The 18,688-nt window shown below is 41.8% G+C and overlaps 1 protein-coding gene across 2 annotated transcripts in view; it reads right to left on the bottom strand.

The window, feature by feature from the left end:
• Positions 1–1,726: 1,726 nt before the first annotated feature.
• The window catches only part of LONRF1 (LON peptidase N-terminal domain and ring finger 1), a 61,210-nt gene continuing 44,248 nt past the window's right edge, over positions 1,727–18,688 (bottom strand). Inside the window, exons 12-13 of one of the 2 annotated variants that reach the window (XR_006058186.2) lie at positions 16,179–16,435; positions 1,727–9,894 (exon numbers count right to left, since the gene is read on the bottom strand). Coding sequence is in view for 1 of the 2 variants with exons in the window: in XM_027962513.2 (XP_027818314.1) it covers positions 16,277–16,435 (159 nt within the window). In the remaining variant the exon portion in view is untranslated. Of the gene's footprint in view, positions 9,895–15,069; positions 16,436–18,688 lie in introns of those variants that run through there. The other variant, XM_027962513.2, reaches the window with a different exon arrangement.

Genomic DNA, 18,688 nt, shown 5'->3' with positions numbered 1-18,688 from the left:
GTTCATCAGTGATATTGGCCTGTAATTTGTGTGTGTGTGTGCATGTGTGTGTGTGTGTGATCTTTGGCTTGGTATCAGGGTGATGGTGGCCTTATAGAATGAGTTCAGAAGTGTTCCTCTCTGCAATTTTGGGAAGAGTTTCAAAAGGATAGATGTTAACTCTTCCTGAATGTAGAGTTTGCCTGTGAAACCATTTGGTCTTGGGCTTTTGTTCGTTGGGAGTTTTAAAATTACAGTTTTAGTTTCATTACTTGTGACTGGCCTGTTCATATCTTCTGTTTCTTCCTGGTTCATAAATTGACTTTCAAAGTGATCATTTTTAAAGTCAAGTATTTATTCTAATAGTTGCCATGCTTAGCATATGTTTTGTGCACCCACCCTCTACCCCTCTGAGATACGTAATGAATATTTACCTGCTAGACAATATGTAGTTATTATTTTCATCATTTTATAGATTAGAGAACTGAGGCTTGGAAAAGGTAAGTAGCTGATCAAAGATTTCACATTTGGCAAATGTTCATAAAAATACTCATTTATCTTTAAAGACCATGGGTAAAAAGTGTTCCCCTTCTAATATGGATGATATTTTTCTGGAATAGAAAAAAACACTTAAAAAACACTATGGCCTTATGTAAGAGCATATGTTTTGTCCAAATGAGAAATCCTTAAGAACAGCGATCCAATTCCTACTGAAGCGGAGGTGACCGGCCTCATTTTATCTTCAGATGGGGCAGCACCATCTAGTGGTGAAGAAAGACATAGCCCCAGTGAGTGGTTTTCCTCATTGAGTGAGTGAAGTCCTCAGTCGTATCTGACTCTTTGCGACCCGGTGGACTGTAGCCCACCAGGCTCCTGTGTCCATGGGATTCTCCAAGCAAGAATACTGGAGTGGGTTGCCATTTCCTTCTCCAGTTTCCTCACTGGACAAAGTTAAAAAAGATAGTCGCTTGGTTGTATCTGACTCCGTGGACTGTGGCTCGCCAGTATCCTCTGTCCAAGGAATTCTCCAGGCAAGAACACTGGATTGGGTTGTCATTCCCTTCTCCAGGGGATCTTCCCGACCCAGGGATCGAACCTGTGTCTCCTTCATTGCAGGCAGATTCTTTACCATCTGAGTCACCAGGGAAGCCCCATTCTTTATTCTTCATTGGACAACTAACCCCATTTTTAAGGGTTACAGAGATTTATTTCAGACTCCTAATTCAAAGTAAAATGACCAAATATGTTAATCATTTTTACATGGAAAAGTTTTACAACAAATACTAAGAGGTGATGATTGAACAGAGGTTCAGGCCAAAGGCTTGCATAATGGGAGAACTGATAACTGAAGATGGCCCCAGGGGCCCAGAGCTGAGGCGGAGGCGGTCTGGTCTGCAAAGGGAGGCATCAGGCTGGGGGCTGGAAATGAGGGCAAAGCGCGGGGGGGGGGGGGGGGGAGAATTAATACCTGTGGGAGTCAGGAAGGTTCCACTCAGGATTTGATCCCAAGGTGCCATGGACATCAGACCCCATGTTGAGCAGAAGATAAATAGGGGGAAAGTGAAGAATAATCCAGACCCTGAACAATGAGTCCTCAATGTTAATCCCACACTTGGCACCTGCCTTCTGCTCTGGAGACAGGAAGGACCTTGGAGAAAAATGCAGCCACACGAATCCCTCAGGGAGAAGGCTGTTCGTCTGATGTCTTCTGTGAAGGCAGTGTTGACCTGAGACAAATACATGGCTATTTCTCCAAAGACAGGTTTATTCAGGATCAGCAGGAAATTGCACTTCAGGGGCTGCAACCATGGCAAACAGCATGTGACTCTGCCAAATGGCAAGGGCAGAAGAGCTCTTTTACAGGGGGGAGGAATGTTGGGAGGGCTCCAGCAAACAGAATCCACGGCTTGTCCTTTTTTGTTGTCCAGTCACTAAGTCGTGTCCGACTCTTTGCTACCCATGGACTCCGGCATGCCAGGCTTCCCTGTCCTTCACTGTCTCCCGGAGTTTGCTCACATTCATGTCAGCGATGCCATCCAACCGTTTCATCCTCTGTTATCCCTTTCTCCTCCTGCTTTCAATCTTTCCCAGCATCAGGGTCTTTTCCGGTCAGTTGACTCTTCGCATCAGGTGGCCAAAGTATTGAAGCTTCAGCTTCAGCATCAGTCCTTCCAGTGAATATTCAGGATGAGTCCTTACCAGGAAAGAAGAGATATTTCTTTTTCCTGTCAGTCTGCTGTTGTCACAGGACCCGAGAGCTCCCCCTTCTGGTCTCCATACTCTTTTAATAGAAGTTTGTTTATTTTTTTATACCAGCCTTTAGCAAACCCAGGACATGGGGTCTCAAGAGACTCGGACATGACTGAGCAACTTCACTTTCACTTTTCACTTAACAAACCCAGCCCTACTTGTTTGAGTCTCTCTAAAATATGAATGGATGGCCAAAAGTCATCATACATTCAAGGAAAAGCACTGGCATGAAAAATGAAGACCAAAACCAACAAATGGGGAAAAGAAGCTGAGTGGAAACAGGAGATGCAGGAAGGGAACAAAAGCTATAGTTAATAGTATCAGAAGAGAATGTTGGGGAGGGGGGAAGGGGGAGAAGAGGAGGAGAAAGGGGAAGAAAACAGAAAAAAGACTTTGAAGTTTATAAAAATGGTAATTGAAATAATTTGTGATTAAGTTTTGAAGGCTAATGTGGAAATTCCAGGTATGTTGAACATTAAGGAAAAAAGGAGATAGAAAATAGACAAAAGAAAACTAGAAGTTGAGAACAAATCTAAGTGGAGAAATCCATCTAAAGGAATTTTCAGAAAGAGAGGAGAGCAAAGAGAGGTGACTTGTGGTCCTCCAGTGGTGTCTTGGCAGGGCCTTTCCTATTTCTTACGATGGGTACTTAGTAGGTCTCTCAATAAAGCCATGGGTTATCCCGTTCTGGGAAGTGTTCTGGGAGGGCTCTCCATGTCCATAGAAACAGAGCTTATTCTTTTCAAATGCTTCATAACATTCTGTTGTCTAGAACTGATAACAGTATGTTTAACTACCTGTTCTTCCATTGGTGAGCATTTAGGTGTTTCTATGTCTTGGCATTACAGATTACTCTGTAAGCTCTCTCCTTGCAGAAGCTTGGCTATTTCTCTTAGAAATATACCTCAAGGCAAGATTTCTAGATCACAGAATATGAGTATTTTTAAGTTAAAATTCAAAGGTTGCCCTATATGGCACACCAATTTATGCTGTCACCAGTTGAGCTTGGGGGGGCCATCTCCCCACACCTAATAATGGATGCTAATGATTTATTGTTTTCTAACCTAATGTCTTAAGGTGACATCTCTTTATCATCTTTTTAAAAAATTTACTTTTGGCTCTGCTGGGTCTTCATTACGCACAGGCTTTCTCCAGTCGCAGTGAGTGGGGGCTGCTCTCTGGCTGCAGCGCGCCGGCTTCTCACTGCCGTGGCTTCTCTTGTCGTGGACCACAGGCTGTGGTGCAAGGGCTCAGAGTTCGTGGCACACAGGTTTAGCTGACCTGTGGCATGTGGATTCTTCCTGGACCAGAGGAAGACAAACCCATGTCCCCCTGCATTGGCAGGCAGATTCTTAACCACTGGACCACAGCGAAGTCCTCTTTATTGTCTTAATTTGCATTTTCCTGACTACTATTGAGGTTCCACAGTTTTATGTACTAATGATTTGCATTTCTTCTTCCTTGAACTGGCCATTCATATCCTTTGAATATTTATATTGGATTATTTGCTTTTTCTTACTGATTTATAGGAGCTATTTATATATTCTGGACAGAAGTTTCTATCTCAGAAGTTGTATTTTATTCTAATCAGTTTTGTCTTTTAACTTTGTTAAACATCTGAATTATAAGGAGAACTTCCTGAAGGCAGGGACTCTGTGTTACTCCTATTTGTTGCCAAGCATCTGGCCGGACACATTACATGTTCACATTGTGTGAATGAAACGGAAGTGACTGTGGCTTCACAGCCGCCCTGAAGGCATTTTGACAGGTGGCTCTGCAGCCAAAGCTCTCGGTGACTTCTCACACTGGGGGGGTGGAGGGGGGGGGGGGGCGGTGGGCAAAGACCAGCTTGAATTTAAGCTGTAAGTGGATCACAGGAATGTCAGTGACATACACTCCCAATCGTTAAGAGCCACAAAGAACCATGGTAGGTATGGATCGCTGAGAAAGCATCCTCTGGTTATCTTCCTCAGCCTAAAACCAGGATCTAGTCAATAGTCTAACATAGTACAAGGGTGTTATCTGTGTGGTTTGACTAGCTTACAGAGATGCACATATCTTTAGGGTCAGAGTCCACATGGCTCAGACGGTAAAGAATCTGCTTCCCATGCAAGAGACCTGGGTTTGATCCCTGTGTCAGAAAGGTCCCCTGGAGAATTCCATGGACAGAGGAGCCTGGTGGGCTACAGTCCATGGGGTCATAAAGAGTTGGACACAACTGAGTGACTTACTGTCAAAAAGTTTGATTTGACAGTGGACTCATTGTCCCTTTTCATATTTCAACACCAACAGGAAGAAAAGTCAACCAAATGGGAGATAAACTAGTAAAAGATTGTGGTGTAGGTGAAAATTCACTACAGATAGTCTTTATGTGGCATCGTTTTAATAGCATGAAGTTTGAGATTTGGCATTTATTCATATGTTAGTGTCAATTGTTACAAATTTTGAATCTTTGAAAGCTCATGGGTGGAATTTTTAGATTTCTTAATTGAGATTTATTTCTACAACTGAGGAAATGTGACAGATGGAGCTTCCTGCTACATTGTTGTTGTTTTCTTCCAATTTTCTTCTAATTTAGCTTGAAAAAACCTCCAGCAAGCCTCTCCTATCTAAAAACATGTCCAAATAGTGAACAGAGCCCTTATGGAGCTGGAAAATTCGAATGCGAGGAAGAAATGAGGAAATTTTGCTTGTTGCTTATTATATGTATTACTTAATTTTCATATAAAAATGTGCTATATATTTGTAATTACATTAAAACTAAGCCACCAAAAACAATGATCTAAGTCTGTGTGGTGAGCAGTCAGCCTAACCCTTACTTTTAAGGTTTGGGCAGTACTCTTCGCTGAATTTGCAAGTCTTTCTGGTAATCAGTGTGAGGTAGGAAAGGAAGTGTGAGCTTTGTTATTTACAAGCAAGTCCCCCTATTTCCTCCATTTCCCCGAGACGTTCCTAAAAGCATGACATCTCAGATTGCAGTTATCTTCCTGGCCACCAGGGGACGCTTACGTGCCTCTACAGGGAAAGAGATTTGAGTTAATCTCGACAGAAATTTTTAGAAATTCAGGATATTTAACAAATCACCGGATTATCCCATGCAAGTGGAGTTTAGGTGTTTCTTGACATATCTTTATGAACAGATCAGAAAATTTTACCTTGCTAAGAAATTCTGTTTTCTTCTTAAGAAAAGCTGGCATTGTGTTTCAACCTGAAGATACCCGTATCTAAACTCTAAACTCATAGTTAAGATTGTAGGCATTAGATTAACAATCAAAACATGCAGAGTTTACACATATTCACCTCACTCCAAATCGTAGGTTGACCCCACGTAGGTAAAACGTCAGACATCTCTCAGACTTGCCCGTGCCTACAGGATAACTGAAAAACATTTGCTTCCTTCCTAATCCTGGGTTACATTGCAAAGCAATATTCCATTAATTTAATACAACAAAATGGCACAAAACCCAGGGCCAACCAATCCTTGGGTTTTCCTAGCAGTCGAGAGTGATTCCAGCACCCTTAGCCTCACAGCCTTTTTTAACTTCCCCACTGTATTTGTCTTCATTAAAATATATACACAAACGCATGACTCATAATAGCAAAAAGAGGAGAGCGAAAAAGTTGGCTTAAAGCTCAACATTCAGAAAACTAAGATCATGGCATCCGGTCCCATCACTTCATGGCAAATAGATGGGGAAACAGTGTCAGACTTTATTTTTGGGGGCTCCAAAATCACTGCAGATGGTGATTGCAGCTATGAAATTAAAAGACACTTACTCCTTGGAAGAAAAGTTATGACCAACTGGCTATGGTTTTTCCTGTGGTCATATATGGATGTGAGAGTTGGACTATGAAGAAGGCTGAGCGCCGAAGAATTGATGCTTTTGAACTGTGGTGTTGGAGAAGACTCTTGAGAGTCCCTGGACTGCAAGGAGATCCAACCAGTCCATTCTGAAGGAGATTAGCCTTGGGATTTCTTTGGAAGGAATGATGCTAAAGCTGAAACTCCAGTACTTTGGCCACCTCATGCGAAGAGTTGACTCACTGGAAAAGACTCTGATGCTGGGAGGGATTGGGGGCAGGAGGAGAAGGGGACGACCGAGGATGAGATGGCTGGATGGCATCACGGACTCGATGGACGTGAGTCTGAGTAAACTGCGGGAGATGGTGATGAACAGGGAGGCCTGGCGTGCTGCAATTCATGGGGTCGCAGAGTCAGACATGACTGAGCAACTGAACTGAATAGCGAAAAAAAAAAAAAACCTGAAAATAAACCATGTCTATCAATAGTAGAAAAATTGTAGTAAACTCATAAAATAGTATGACAAGGAAAATGAACAAACTATAATAATCATCTTGATTGAAATAAGGCAAGCACAAAGAATATATATCATGTGATTCCATTTATATAAATTCAAAAAGTTAGGATTGATCAATGGTTTTAGAAATCAAGGTAGTTTCATTTGGGGAAGAGGTGAGGTAATAATAATTTGGAAGAGCAAGAGGCATTTCTTGGTACTAGCTTTATTCTATTGCTTAAATCAGATATCTTCACTGTGTGATAGTTCATTAAAGCTTTACATTTTTGCTGTCTACACTTTTTAATTTTTATTTTATATTGGAGTATGGTTAAACGTTAGTTTCAGGTGTATAGCAAAGTGAATCAGTTATGCATTTACCTATCACCACTCTTTTTTTCGATTCTTTTCCCATATAGGCCATTGTAGAGTACTGAGTAGAGTTCTCTGTGCTATACAATAGCTCCTTATTAGTTATCTGTTTTATATATAGTAGTGTGTATATGTTAATTCCAAATTTCTAATTTATCCCCCCCTTTCCCCTTTGGTAACCATAAATTTGTTTTCTACATCTGTAACTCTATTTCTATTTTGTAAATAAGTTCATTTGTACTATTTTGTCTAAGATTTCACATATGAGTGATAGCACATTTTTCTCTGACTTCACTCCAGATGCCAATTTCTGGGTGCATCTGTGTCGTTGCAAATGACATCATTTTGTTCTTTTGATGACTGAGTAGTATTCCACTTACACACACACCACATCTTCTTTATCCATTTCTCTGCTGATGGGCTTTTTAGGTTGCTTCCATGTCTTTCTATTGTAAATAGTGCTGCAATGAACACTGGGGTGCATGTATCTTTTCAAATTATGATTTTCTCCAGATATATGTGCAGGCATGGGATTCCTGGATCATATGGTGGCTCTATTTTTAGTTTTTGAGGAACCTTCATACTATTCTCTATTGTGTATGGTGTTAGGGAATGTTCCAATTTCATTCTTTTACATTTAGCTGTCCAGTTTTCCCAGCACCGCTTACTGAAGAGACTGTCTTTTCTCCACTGTGTAATCTTGCCACCTTTATCATCGACTGGGTGACTATAGGTGTGTGGGTGTACCTCTATACTTTCTGTGCTGTTCTGTTGATCTATATTTCTGTTTGTGTGCCAGAACCATACTGTTTTGATTACTGTGGCTTTGCCTGTATCTTTTTGAATTGATTTTCTATGGATATATGCACAGGAATAGGGTATCTGGTTCATGTGATAGTTCTTAGTTTTTTTTAAGGAACCTCCATATTGCTCTTTTAAAATCATTATTGCTTTTAATTGGAGTATAATTGCTTTGCAATGTATTAGGTTCTGCTGTATAGCACAGTGGATCAGTTATATGTATACACATCTCCTCCAAGGTCATCACGGAGCACCAAGCTGAGCTCCCTGTGCCATGCAGCAGCTTCCCTCTAGCTATTTTACACCTTAGTGTATATATGTCAATCCTAATCTCCAATATGACTCACCCTCCCTTTCCTCCAAGAGCCACATGTCTGTTCTCTGCACCCATATGTCTCTTTTCCTGCCCTGGAAAAAGGTTCATCTGTACCATTTTTCTAGATTCCCCATATATGCATTAATATATAATAGTCGTCTGACTATTTCACCCTGTATGACAGACTGTAGGTCCATCCACATTTCTCCAAATGACCCAATTTCATTCCTTTTTTATTAAGGAAAAAATTTAAATTTATATTGGAGTATAGCCAATTACCAATGTTGTGATAGTTTCAGGTGGACAGCAAAGGGACTCAGCCATACATATACATGTATCCATTCTTGCCCAACTTCCCCTCTGCTCCAGGCTGTCATATAACATTGAGTTCCCTGTGCTATACAGTAGGACCTTGCTGGTTATCCATTTTAAATATAGCAGTGTTTACGTGTTTATCCCAAACTCTGTAACTATCCTTTCCCCCCGTCAGTGTTCATTCTCCAAGTCCATGAGTCTATTTTCTGTTTTTCAGAAATCATTTCTTTTTAGATTCTGCAATTAAGGGATGTTGTGTGACATTTCTCTTTGTCTGACTTACTTCACTCAGTATGACAATCTCTCGGTCCGTCCATGTTGCTGCAAATGCGATTATTTCACTCTTTTTAATGGCCGAGCAACATTCCACTGTGTCTAGGTATCACGTCTTTACCCTTTCCTCTGTTGATGGACATTCAGGTTGCTCCTCTGACTTGGCAACTGTAAACAGTGCCTCAGTGAACACTGGGGTACATGTGTCGTTTTGAACTAATGGTTTTCTCAGTATATGCCCAGGAGTGGGATTACGGGTCCATATGATAGTTCTACTCTTAGGTTTTTAAGGAACCTCCCAACTGTTGTCCACAGTGGCTGCATCAGTTTACATTCCCGCCAGCAGTGCAAGACAGTTCCCTGTTCTCCACAGTGGGAGGAGGATTTTCTTGTCCGTGTCTCTCGCTTTCACTGGCTCTTCTGAATGGATCTTCCAATAGATGCTTCTAGAGTCTTCAAAGCACAATTATTTTGAGTCTCATCTGTTGATTCATCTTTAAGTCCCTTCCTTTCTTCATTTCTGGCAATTTTACCTACAAATTTCCCAACTCTAGTTACTAGAATCAACTGTGTCTAAAAGAAGTTTTCAGCCAGTTTCAAACCCACTTCCACATGGCTTTTGCATCAGAATTCTTGTTGTCAGTCTGAACTGAATGTATTAATGTCCTGAGATTGTGGTACAAAGCATCACGAACTGAGTGGCTTTAAACAATAGAAATCTATCCTCTACATACTAAACCAACAGAGCCATCTTCAGAGTTCATGATGGAGTGGGGCATCTCCACCGAGGGGGCCCAGGATAAGAGAGAAACCCCCTTATTCACCAGGCAGGTAAGGTAAGCCTGGTGAGGTTACCTGAGCCTTTTCAGGTAAGCCTGAAAAGTCATCCACTGATATGAACCCAGGCAGCTGGGAAAGCATAAACCACCAACACAAACAAAAGGCCTCCAGCAAACTGTTTTTTGTTAAAAATTAACAATTGTTAAGTAGAGCCTCGGGTACTGAGTTGAAGGATGAGCCATAATTTGAGAGACGAAAAGGGAAAGTGAACCAGAGAAGGTTATTACTCACAGGTCCTGGCGGAGGTCCATGGCAGCCTCCGGGGGCCACGCAGAGCGGCTGAGGCGGGAGCAGGCAGAGCGCCAGCTGCAGAGGACCGGGGGCGCGTGCCATTATTAGGGTCCACAGGCGCAGTGCTTTGCAGGCCCTGGGCTAAGGCACAGTTCATTCAAACCATAAACAGCAAGGTTTAAGTAAGCTCCAGGGGCTCTTGGGCACAAGTGGAGAAAGCTAGGAGGCAGGAGAGACTTTATCAGCAGTCATGTCAGGAACTTGTGACTCCAAATTGCTGTGCAGAGCACACGCTCGTGGTTCAAGGCCCCTGCTGGCCCCTTAGTCACACAAGAGGATGCCAATACTCCAAGTATTACGGAATAGCTTAGTGAACCCCTCAACACAAACCAATGCCCAAACTTGAAGACATATCAAAGCAAATGATCTCAACTGAAACACAAAGAGGAAAGAAAGGGAAGCACAACAGAGCCTCAAAGATCTATGAAAGAATATCAGTGGGCTAACATGCAAGTAATTATAAAAAAAGGGAAAAGAAAAATGCACATATGGAAAGATGCACGTGTGTATATATATGTGTGCACTGATTGCACCGTTTGATAACTTTACAATGAAATACTAATTCTGAAACTCTGAATAGAATTCAACTATTTTTCATACTGAGAGAACAAGGAAGTTATTAAAAAATTGGAGTGCCCAGGTAAGAATCTAGCTTACTTAAAAGAAGAACAGAAATTGGATTTGCATTAGGTTTTCAGCAGCAACATACATGCCTGGGCTTAGAATGGGCTCTAGTATTTCAGAGGAACCCAATCAAAGGCTGCACACTGAGAGACCTGGTTATCGCCATGTCTATTTTCACTTGGCCCTTAACCACCCTGTCTTGGGCTTCAACATTTGAATACAAGAGGTAATTCCAGAGTCTCCTCTAGCTCTACTGATGTGGAAACATTCCTGGAACTAGAAGTATGTTTTTCTTTCACTCACTGGCTTGCCCAAGGAGTTACTGCCACCTTTCACCTTGTCATTTTTTCTTTGTTGTCCTTGCTTAGATGTGTTCTAGCATGTTAGGCTGTTCCGTGATTTGTTTCTGTAGGTTGCCACACTGCTACTTCTCTGTCTTCATATTCAGTTTGTTAGTGATGATAAAACTGAATTCAGGAATCTCACATGCACACTCCTTCCTTCCTCCTTTCTTTCACTTTCTGGAAGGGTCCATAGCCTTATGTTGGCTAATTTCAGTGACTGGCTTACAGTTAGATCAAATGGATTAAGATTTGGGAACCACTGAATGTGTGCGGGTGTGTTAGTTGCTTAGTCATGTCCGACTCTTTGCAACTCCACAGACCGTAGCCCACCAGGCCCCTCCGTCCATGGGATTCTCCAGGCAAGAACCCTGGAGTGGGTTGCCATTTCCTTCTCCAATGCATGACAGTGAGAAGTGAAAGTGAAGTCGCTCAGTCATGTCTGACTCTTTGCAACCCCATGACTGTAGCCTAGCAGGTTCCTCCATCCATGGAATCATTGAATACTTAGCAACAAAGGCATTTCAAAGAATAGAGATGATAAACATGGGGTACATAAGTATATGAGATTTTTCTAGTGCTCTGAGTTTTTAATTTGGGTCTCTGCTACTTGGAACAAGGTGGGATAAGAAGACCCCACAGTCTGACATTGGGTTGAAGATTGTTTTTCTGTAGCTAAGTTGTGTCTGACTCTTTGAGACCCCATGGACTGCAATATGCCAGGATTCCCTTCACCGTCTCCCGGAATTTGCTCAAACACATGTCCATTGAGTCGGTGATGCTATTTCAACCATCTCTTCATCTGTCACCCCTTATCCTCCTGTCCTCCATCTTTCCCAGCATCAAGGTCTTTTCCAATCAGTTGGTATCAGGTGGCCAAAGTATTGGAGCTTCAGCATCAATCCTTCCAATGAATACTCAGGGCTGATTTCCTTTAGGATTGAAGATTAAGAGCATTTTAAAGATCCTTGATATACATACCCTGCAATACTACTTTCTAAAAAGGTTAGCAATTTACACTACTCCCCAAAATATAGGGCTGAGCCTGATCTATCTTGGTGAGGTGCTTAGACACAAGTTCTAATGCCATTACTGTAAAACACACTCCTCCTCCGAGTGGAAAGCCTGTAAGTCAAGAGTCATGTCAGTCATTTTCAGACCTTCTTTGCAGTCTCAGAACTTGATGTGGGGTTAAGGTTGAGCCAGACTGCCTGGGTTCAATCAGTTCTACCATATATTAGCTGTGTGATCCTTTGGCAAGTTACTTAACTAGTGTTTCTGTTTCTTCATCCTTACAAAGACACTACTTCACAGGACTTTTCTGAGGATTAAATGTTGAGTGTCTACCACATTTTGAAATGAAGCCTATATGCTTCTCAATATCCTACCGTGACAAAAAAAATTTCCTTAAGGATACATTTAAATTTTGGTGAACAGCCAAAAAGTATCTGGAAGCAGGTAAGAGAACTCATTTATTAAGCTAGTCATAAATGTCTTCTTTTTAAAAAAAAATGTTGGCATTTACATGCTGGCTTAGGAAGAAAATTCATCTCATTGAGCCAGTCATCTCCCTGTGGATCGATGAGCCAATTTGAGTTATTGCTATTTTGTCTGTTCTTAGTCACCTAAGTTTGCTTTATTGTCCCATTTAAATGGATGACCTCCATTCCCTAAAAAAGCCCGTAGGTTGTTTTATTACTCTTGAGTCAATTACTTGTCTTGTTTTTTCTCTGCTCGTCTTAATAGTTGTACAGATAGACATGAAAACTTAGAATCTCTCTGCCATGTCTTGATCTTTCCCTCCTACCTTGCTCTACTGACCTCTGCACTGTGTTCTGGAAAGGACCCCAACCCACCTTCTGCCTCATTCCTTCATCCTGTGTCTGAATTCATCCTTCTGTTTAACTCACCTGCTTAGTATATTTTTATGATTCATTCACTGATTCAAAAAACTAGGCTTCCAGGTGGTGCCAGTGGTAAAGAATCCACCTGCCATTGCAGGAGACGCAAAAGACGCAGGTTCCATCCCTGGGTCAGGAAGATCCCCTGGAGGAGGAAACAGCACCTCTCTGGAGTATTCTCACCTGGAGAATCCCATGGAGAGAGGAGCCTGGCGGGCTGCAGTCCATGGGGTCACGAAGAGCTGAACACGACTGAGCACTTTCACTGCCTCTACCCACCTCTCCACTGTGTTCTGGAAAGGACTCCAACCCACCCTCCACCTCATCCCTTCATCCTCTGTCTGAATTCATTCTGGTTAACTCATCTGCTTATTTTTATGACCCACTCACTGGTTGCCAAGGACTGTCTGAGGAACATATTTTAGATCCCCAGGTAGTTTTTGGAATTGCACGTCCTCCAATCAAAGGGCACAGGACTTGTTTTGTTTAGAGTGTCTTTCCGCAAATTCATAGGAGTTGACTGTCTACTCGCCTTTGTTCCTTCCTGTGGCTACTCTGGTTCAGTCCCAGGCAGCCTGCTTCTGCTGACCGTGGAGAAGGCTGGGACACAGCCTACGTGAGGGAGGTTGGTAGCTTGCTGTCTGTGCCTGAGGGCTCGCCACCCCTTTGGGGATCTGTGGCTATTTATGGTTTCGTGGTCTTCTCTGGCCCAACGCCCACATTCAGTGCTTTGGCCTGAGAACAGCTGCTGTTGCTGCCTGCTGCCTAGGCCAAGTGGGAACAGGCCAGACTATCCAGCCACCTCCCCAAGGAATCTGCCTGAGATTCTCTACCAGTCTGGGGCTCCCCTGTAGTTCTCCATTTCTATAAAGCTATGCTCTCCTCTGGTCTTCTATATCAGATCCTGTTTCCAAATCTCAGAAATTCCCCCAGAACACACTGACTTTGGTTTTGCAGCGCCATTCGATTTCATTTTCTTTACTGTCACCGTTTTGAACTTGGGGAGGAAAGCAAGATAAAGGTATTTTCTCAATCTAAACATCTTTATCCAACTTCCCTTTTTAATTGGCATTTATTTCAACTCTGTTCAGTGGTCAACCTATGTCTTGGAGATTACGTTTGTCTAAACTGCTAGACATTAGTCTCAATACTCGAGAGGCTTTATGTATTTAATTCAGGTATCCCCCATAAATGCTATAAGGAAAGTGCTATGGATTCAGGGTGCTAGCTGAGTGAAGGTGTTCAAGTTGACCTTGAGGAATAGGAAGAACTGCACATGTACAGACAAGTGTTTAAGAAGGGAAGAGCAACAGCCAGCTACCTTGGCTTGAAATATGGAATTCCTGACAGAACTTAGTCACTTAAAGTGACAAGAGAAAATATGTCAGATTCTTCTGCTCTTCCCCCACTGCCCCCCCAATAAACTGAATGGGAATTATAGGAGGAAAAAGATTTCCAAAGATTAAAAAAAAAAAATCTATAGACACAGTAATTATCAGATATCATTTACCACAAAACCAGGGTCAAGTGATAAATAAAACTCATGAATTTCCATTAGAAAGCACGTGTATACAGACAGAGACCACTTGCTGCTGCTGCTGTGTGTGCAGACACACTGCAGAAACATACCACAGATGCAGATATAACACCAGTAACGCCTACTGCCATGTGACACATAATTTGAGAACTATCCAGGTGAACTCTTCATTGATACCGCCCAGACACTATTTAACAGACATTAGATAAAGTTTATTATAAGAAAGTGCAATCTAATACTTCAGAAACTACTCATATGGTACTTTTGGGAAACTGCTCATTCTTTGAATATTTTCTGTACAACTATTCAAGATTCTTGAGTAGCATAATTGTGGGGACAAAGGGTGGCCCTCTATCTAGGCAGTCACTTCTGCCTTTTTGAAAAATAAAAACATTCGATATTAAGATGACTTATTTATATTTGAAAAATTCTAGCTGAGAAAAATTCTAGGGCTACTGGGGACCTAACTAGTTAAAACTTTGGTCAAGAGGAATCAGTAAGAGTCTTATCTTTATCCTTAAGGGACATAGATTTTTTTAAAATTATTTTTAACTGGAGAATAATCACTTTACGATGTTGTGTTCATTTCTGCCATACATCAATATGAATCAACCAAAGGTATATATATGTCCTGTCCCTCTTGAACCTCCCCTTCCCACCCCGACCCACCCCTCTAGATTGTCACAAAGCACCAGGTTGAGCTCCCTGAATCATATAGCAACTAGGGACCAATCTTTTAAGAGGTTGCAAAATGTGTTTTAGAGGATGGGCCTAGAGCTTCCTTAAGACACTTCACTGTTTGGTCAAAAGACGACCAAAAAAACATTTCAAAAATATTTTGAAAGCTGTATTATTTACATCTCATAACACAAAACAGTAAAGAAAACTCAATGTTCTTTTTTTGACACTGACCTAATAATTAAGAAAAAAGTATTATGAATTTAGCTTTTATTCAAAATTAAATAAGCAAAAGCAAAATTTTTAAGAAACTTTTTACAAATTACTTACATAAAAGAAAGTTAAGAGGGACAGTCACAAGTCTGCAACAAATAATTACAAAAGTATCTAGGGCAGCATGAATACAGACCATGTCACAGCATAGTGACCTAACTGTGATATGAATAAGGCATAACTAACATTGGCACCAAGACCAGGATTTTAAAAAAAAAAAACATACTTTAAAAGCTTAGTTCTACATTAAGCTTCTTCTCTTCCCTCAGATCCTTAATGGGTTTATACTATGTAATTTTTTTAAACAAACACATCATGTCAAACTATAAATTACACAGATGGGCAGTTAATGTGAAAAGCCCCCCCCTAAAATGTACAAATGAACTGGTACTGAACTGAGTTCTCCATTTACCTTTATGTACAGTTAAGTGTAAACCATATTTTCACAGTTTTAAGTGTTTTATGAATAGATGCACAGTACCAAGTCAGGTTTGCAGTTGTTCCTGAAAACTGGCTCTAGGTTCTGCATCCGATGCCCATCGGCTATTGGGATGCAAGTATTTACATAAATAAGAAACTGTGTCATAGTCAATGGTCAAGACGGTTCAGCAAGAGCGGTATTTCCGACAAAGAGTGATACTCAATACCATAGCTTAAATACTTGTGCAAAGTAAGCATTAGGACAGAGAAATCTGAGGCAAATTCAATTTGCAAAAACTTGTATCGCTACTGTTGTAAACTTGGGCAATAAATGACCCTCGGCAAGTACTGCTCTCTATGGCTTTTTTTTTGTTTTTTTAAATTTTAAAGCCAGAGAAAATGCACTCATACTACCCACACGTGCAGAGACACACACACGCACACACCCACCCCACATACACACACAGTTCTCATTTCATTTAGAGTATGGTACATAGTGCAACTTCATCACAATGTAGAGGTTCAACACACATTCAGTGTGTGTTTTTCTGTGCAAGTTCTTAGTGGTCTAAATCCTAGTTGAAGGTATTCGTTTGCAGAACCACATGACTCAGGAGGCTGAAGAAGAAGAAAAAAAAAAAAACAACAACAAAAAAACAGTTTCCTTACGTTTCTCAAACCAGCACTGGATGTGCAAAGGCAGCGGACAACCTGGCCGTCACCCCAGCCAGATTAGGGTAATTTTAGAGGAGGATCCAAGCAGTTGGTTACTTAGATTGGTCTCTGGAAAAATAAGTCAGTATATGCTGTATCTTTGTCAACCGTTCTTTCAAAGACTTCATTGACAAAACCGACAGCTGATAGCGGGGGTCAACGGGAAGGACAGCAAGAAGCCACCAACACCAGGCCGGTCCATTAGGGATTGCCTAAGAAGAACCCACATTTTATAATGTTAACAAAACAAGTAGTTATGTAGGCCCAGAAGCAACATACCACCACCAAGCTAATCTGGATTGAGCAGTTCACAGTGTCAGATTCTCTTTCTAAATAAAATCTCCCTACCGTTTTCCACCGTGGCTGTAGCAACTTCCATTCCCACCAACGTTCCCTCTTCTCTACTCTCTCTCCAACATTTGTTATTTGTGGCCTTTTTAAATGACCTGTGTGAGGTAGTAGTCTTTATTTCCTCATTGACCGATTGGTTTTTTAGTAGCATACTGTTCAGTTTCTATTTAATCATTCTCACTTCTTTTCCTGTAGTTGATTTCTGATTTCTATACTCTTTATTTAGTGAATGAGGTTAGCTCTGTGTCCTAGTATGTGCACTTGAAGAGAATGAACTTTTTTGGATGTCTATTTAGAAAAGACTTTTCATTATTTCTTTTAGGATAGGTTTAGTAATTGCTGTATTCTTTTACTTTTTGCTTTTCTATGAAGTTGTCTTTCCTTCTATTCTAAATGATAATCTTGCTGGGTCGAGTATCCTAGGTTGCAGGTTCTTCCTTTTCAGCGCTTCCAATATATCTTGCCACTCCTTTCTGGCCTGCAGTGTTTCTGTAGAGAAACCAGTTGACAGCCAAATGGGGGTGGGGGGAGGGTCCCTTGTAATTAACTGTTTTTCTCTTGTTACCTTTAGAATCCTCACACTTTTGTCATTTTAATTATAACATGTCTTGGTGTAGGTTTGTTTGGGATCCTCTGTGCTTCCTGTACCTGGAGATGTGTTTCCTTCTTTAGATTTGCAAAGTTTTCAGTCATAATTTCTTCAAAGACATTTTTGATCCCCTTTTCTCTTTCATTCCCGTCTGAAATCCCTATTATGCATAGACTGGCCCACTTTATTTTATCCCATAGGGATCTTATAGTGCCCTTTTTTTTTTCATTTGGTTTCCTGTCTGCTGTTTTGATTGGGTAATTTCCATTATTCTGTCTTCCAGAACACTTATTCTTTTCTTATTCTCTCTTCATGATTCATTCTGCTATTCATTGCCTTCAGCTTAGCTTTCATCTCAGCAAGTGAGTTTCCTAATTTTTCTCAGCTCCTCTTTATAGTTTCTAGTTCCTTCCTAGAACAATCTGCATTTATGTTGCTAGCCCTTCTTAATTCCTTCAATTATTTTCACTGCCTCCTTTTTGAACCTGCTGTCTACTAGACTGAAGAGGCCTGTATTTCATTGTTCTCTCGGGGAATTCTCTTGGGTCTGTTTACTGGGAGTGCCTCCTCTGCGTCTTCATTTTACTTACATTTCTCTTACTCTGGGTTTAGAAGAAACAAGTAAGCACTGTAGTCTCGGACGGCTATTTACAAGTGGGAGCACCCCTGCACAGCTTGTGTGGGTTTAATAGATTTTGGCCAGAGTGCTGTTTGGTTTGGACGCCTGCTGCCTCTTTCCTCAGGATGCCTGGTCGTCGCCCCTCACTGGGGGCACGCAGCTCGTGGATGCTTCTGGAAGGGCGGGGGTTGGCGCCCACTCAGGGAACCCTCGGTGGTGGCAGCAGCGAGTGCGGCCACCTCCAGAGTCCGGAACGCGGCTAACACCCCCGGAGCTCGTGTAGTCAGCCCCCTGCTGCCTGAGAGAAGCTCCTATGGTGGTCCTGTGCCCCCAACAACAGCGTCCTGCCTCTCTGGCAGCCCAGGCTTCTTTCCGTGCTCCCCCAGCAGGGAGCGCCATACCTCAGCCCCTTCAGGCTCTGACCTCGGAAGTGCCCCCTCTTCCCTGCTGGCCTCCCTGCCAGTGAGGGACCTCCCAGGAACCGTTTCTCCGTCATGGCTCCCTCCCAGGGGCGCAGGTCCCATCCCACTTCCCTTCTCTCATTTTTCCTTTCCTGCCCGGTTATATGGAGATTTCCTTGCCTCTTGGAAGTCTGAGGTCTTTCCATCAGCATTCAGTAGGTGTTCTGTGAGAATCGTTCCATAGGTAGATATAAGTTTGATGTGTCTGTGGGATCTTGATCCGACCTCCTATGTCCCACATTTGACTCCTTACCCCTCACTAGAGGGCCTTTCTCCTTCTCTGGCACTCACTCCTAACAGACATCTCAGCTCACACCTGTTTCCTTTCTCTTCCTATATAAGATGCAGTGGGTACCACTGTGCTAGAAATATATGGTCATGAGTCTAAGGACCAGGCCAAAGAAATGTTGAATGAAACTCTAAAGATGAAGAAACTTAAAAATCT

Source organism: Ovis aries, chromosome 26 (genome assembly GCF_016772045.2).
Source record: "Ovis aries strain OAR_USU_Benz2616 breed Rambouillet chromosome 26, ARS-UI_Ramb_v3.0, whole genome shotgun sequence".
NCBI classification, from domain to species: Eukaryota; Metazoa; Chordata; class Mammalia; order Artiodactyla; family Bovidae; genus Ovis; species Ovis aries.
This window is presented reverse-complemented; position numbering and strand designations above follow the sequence as displayed.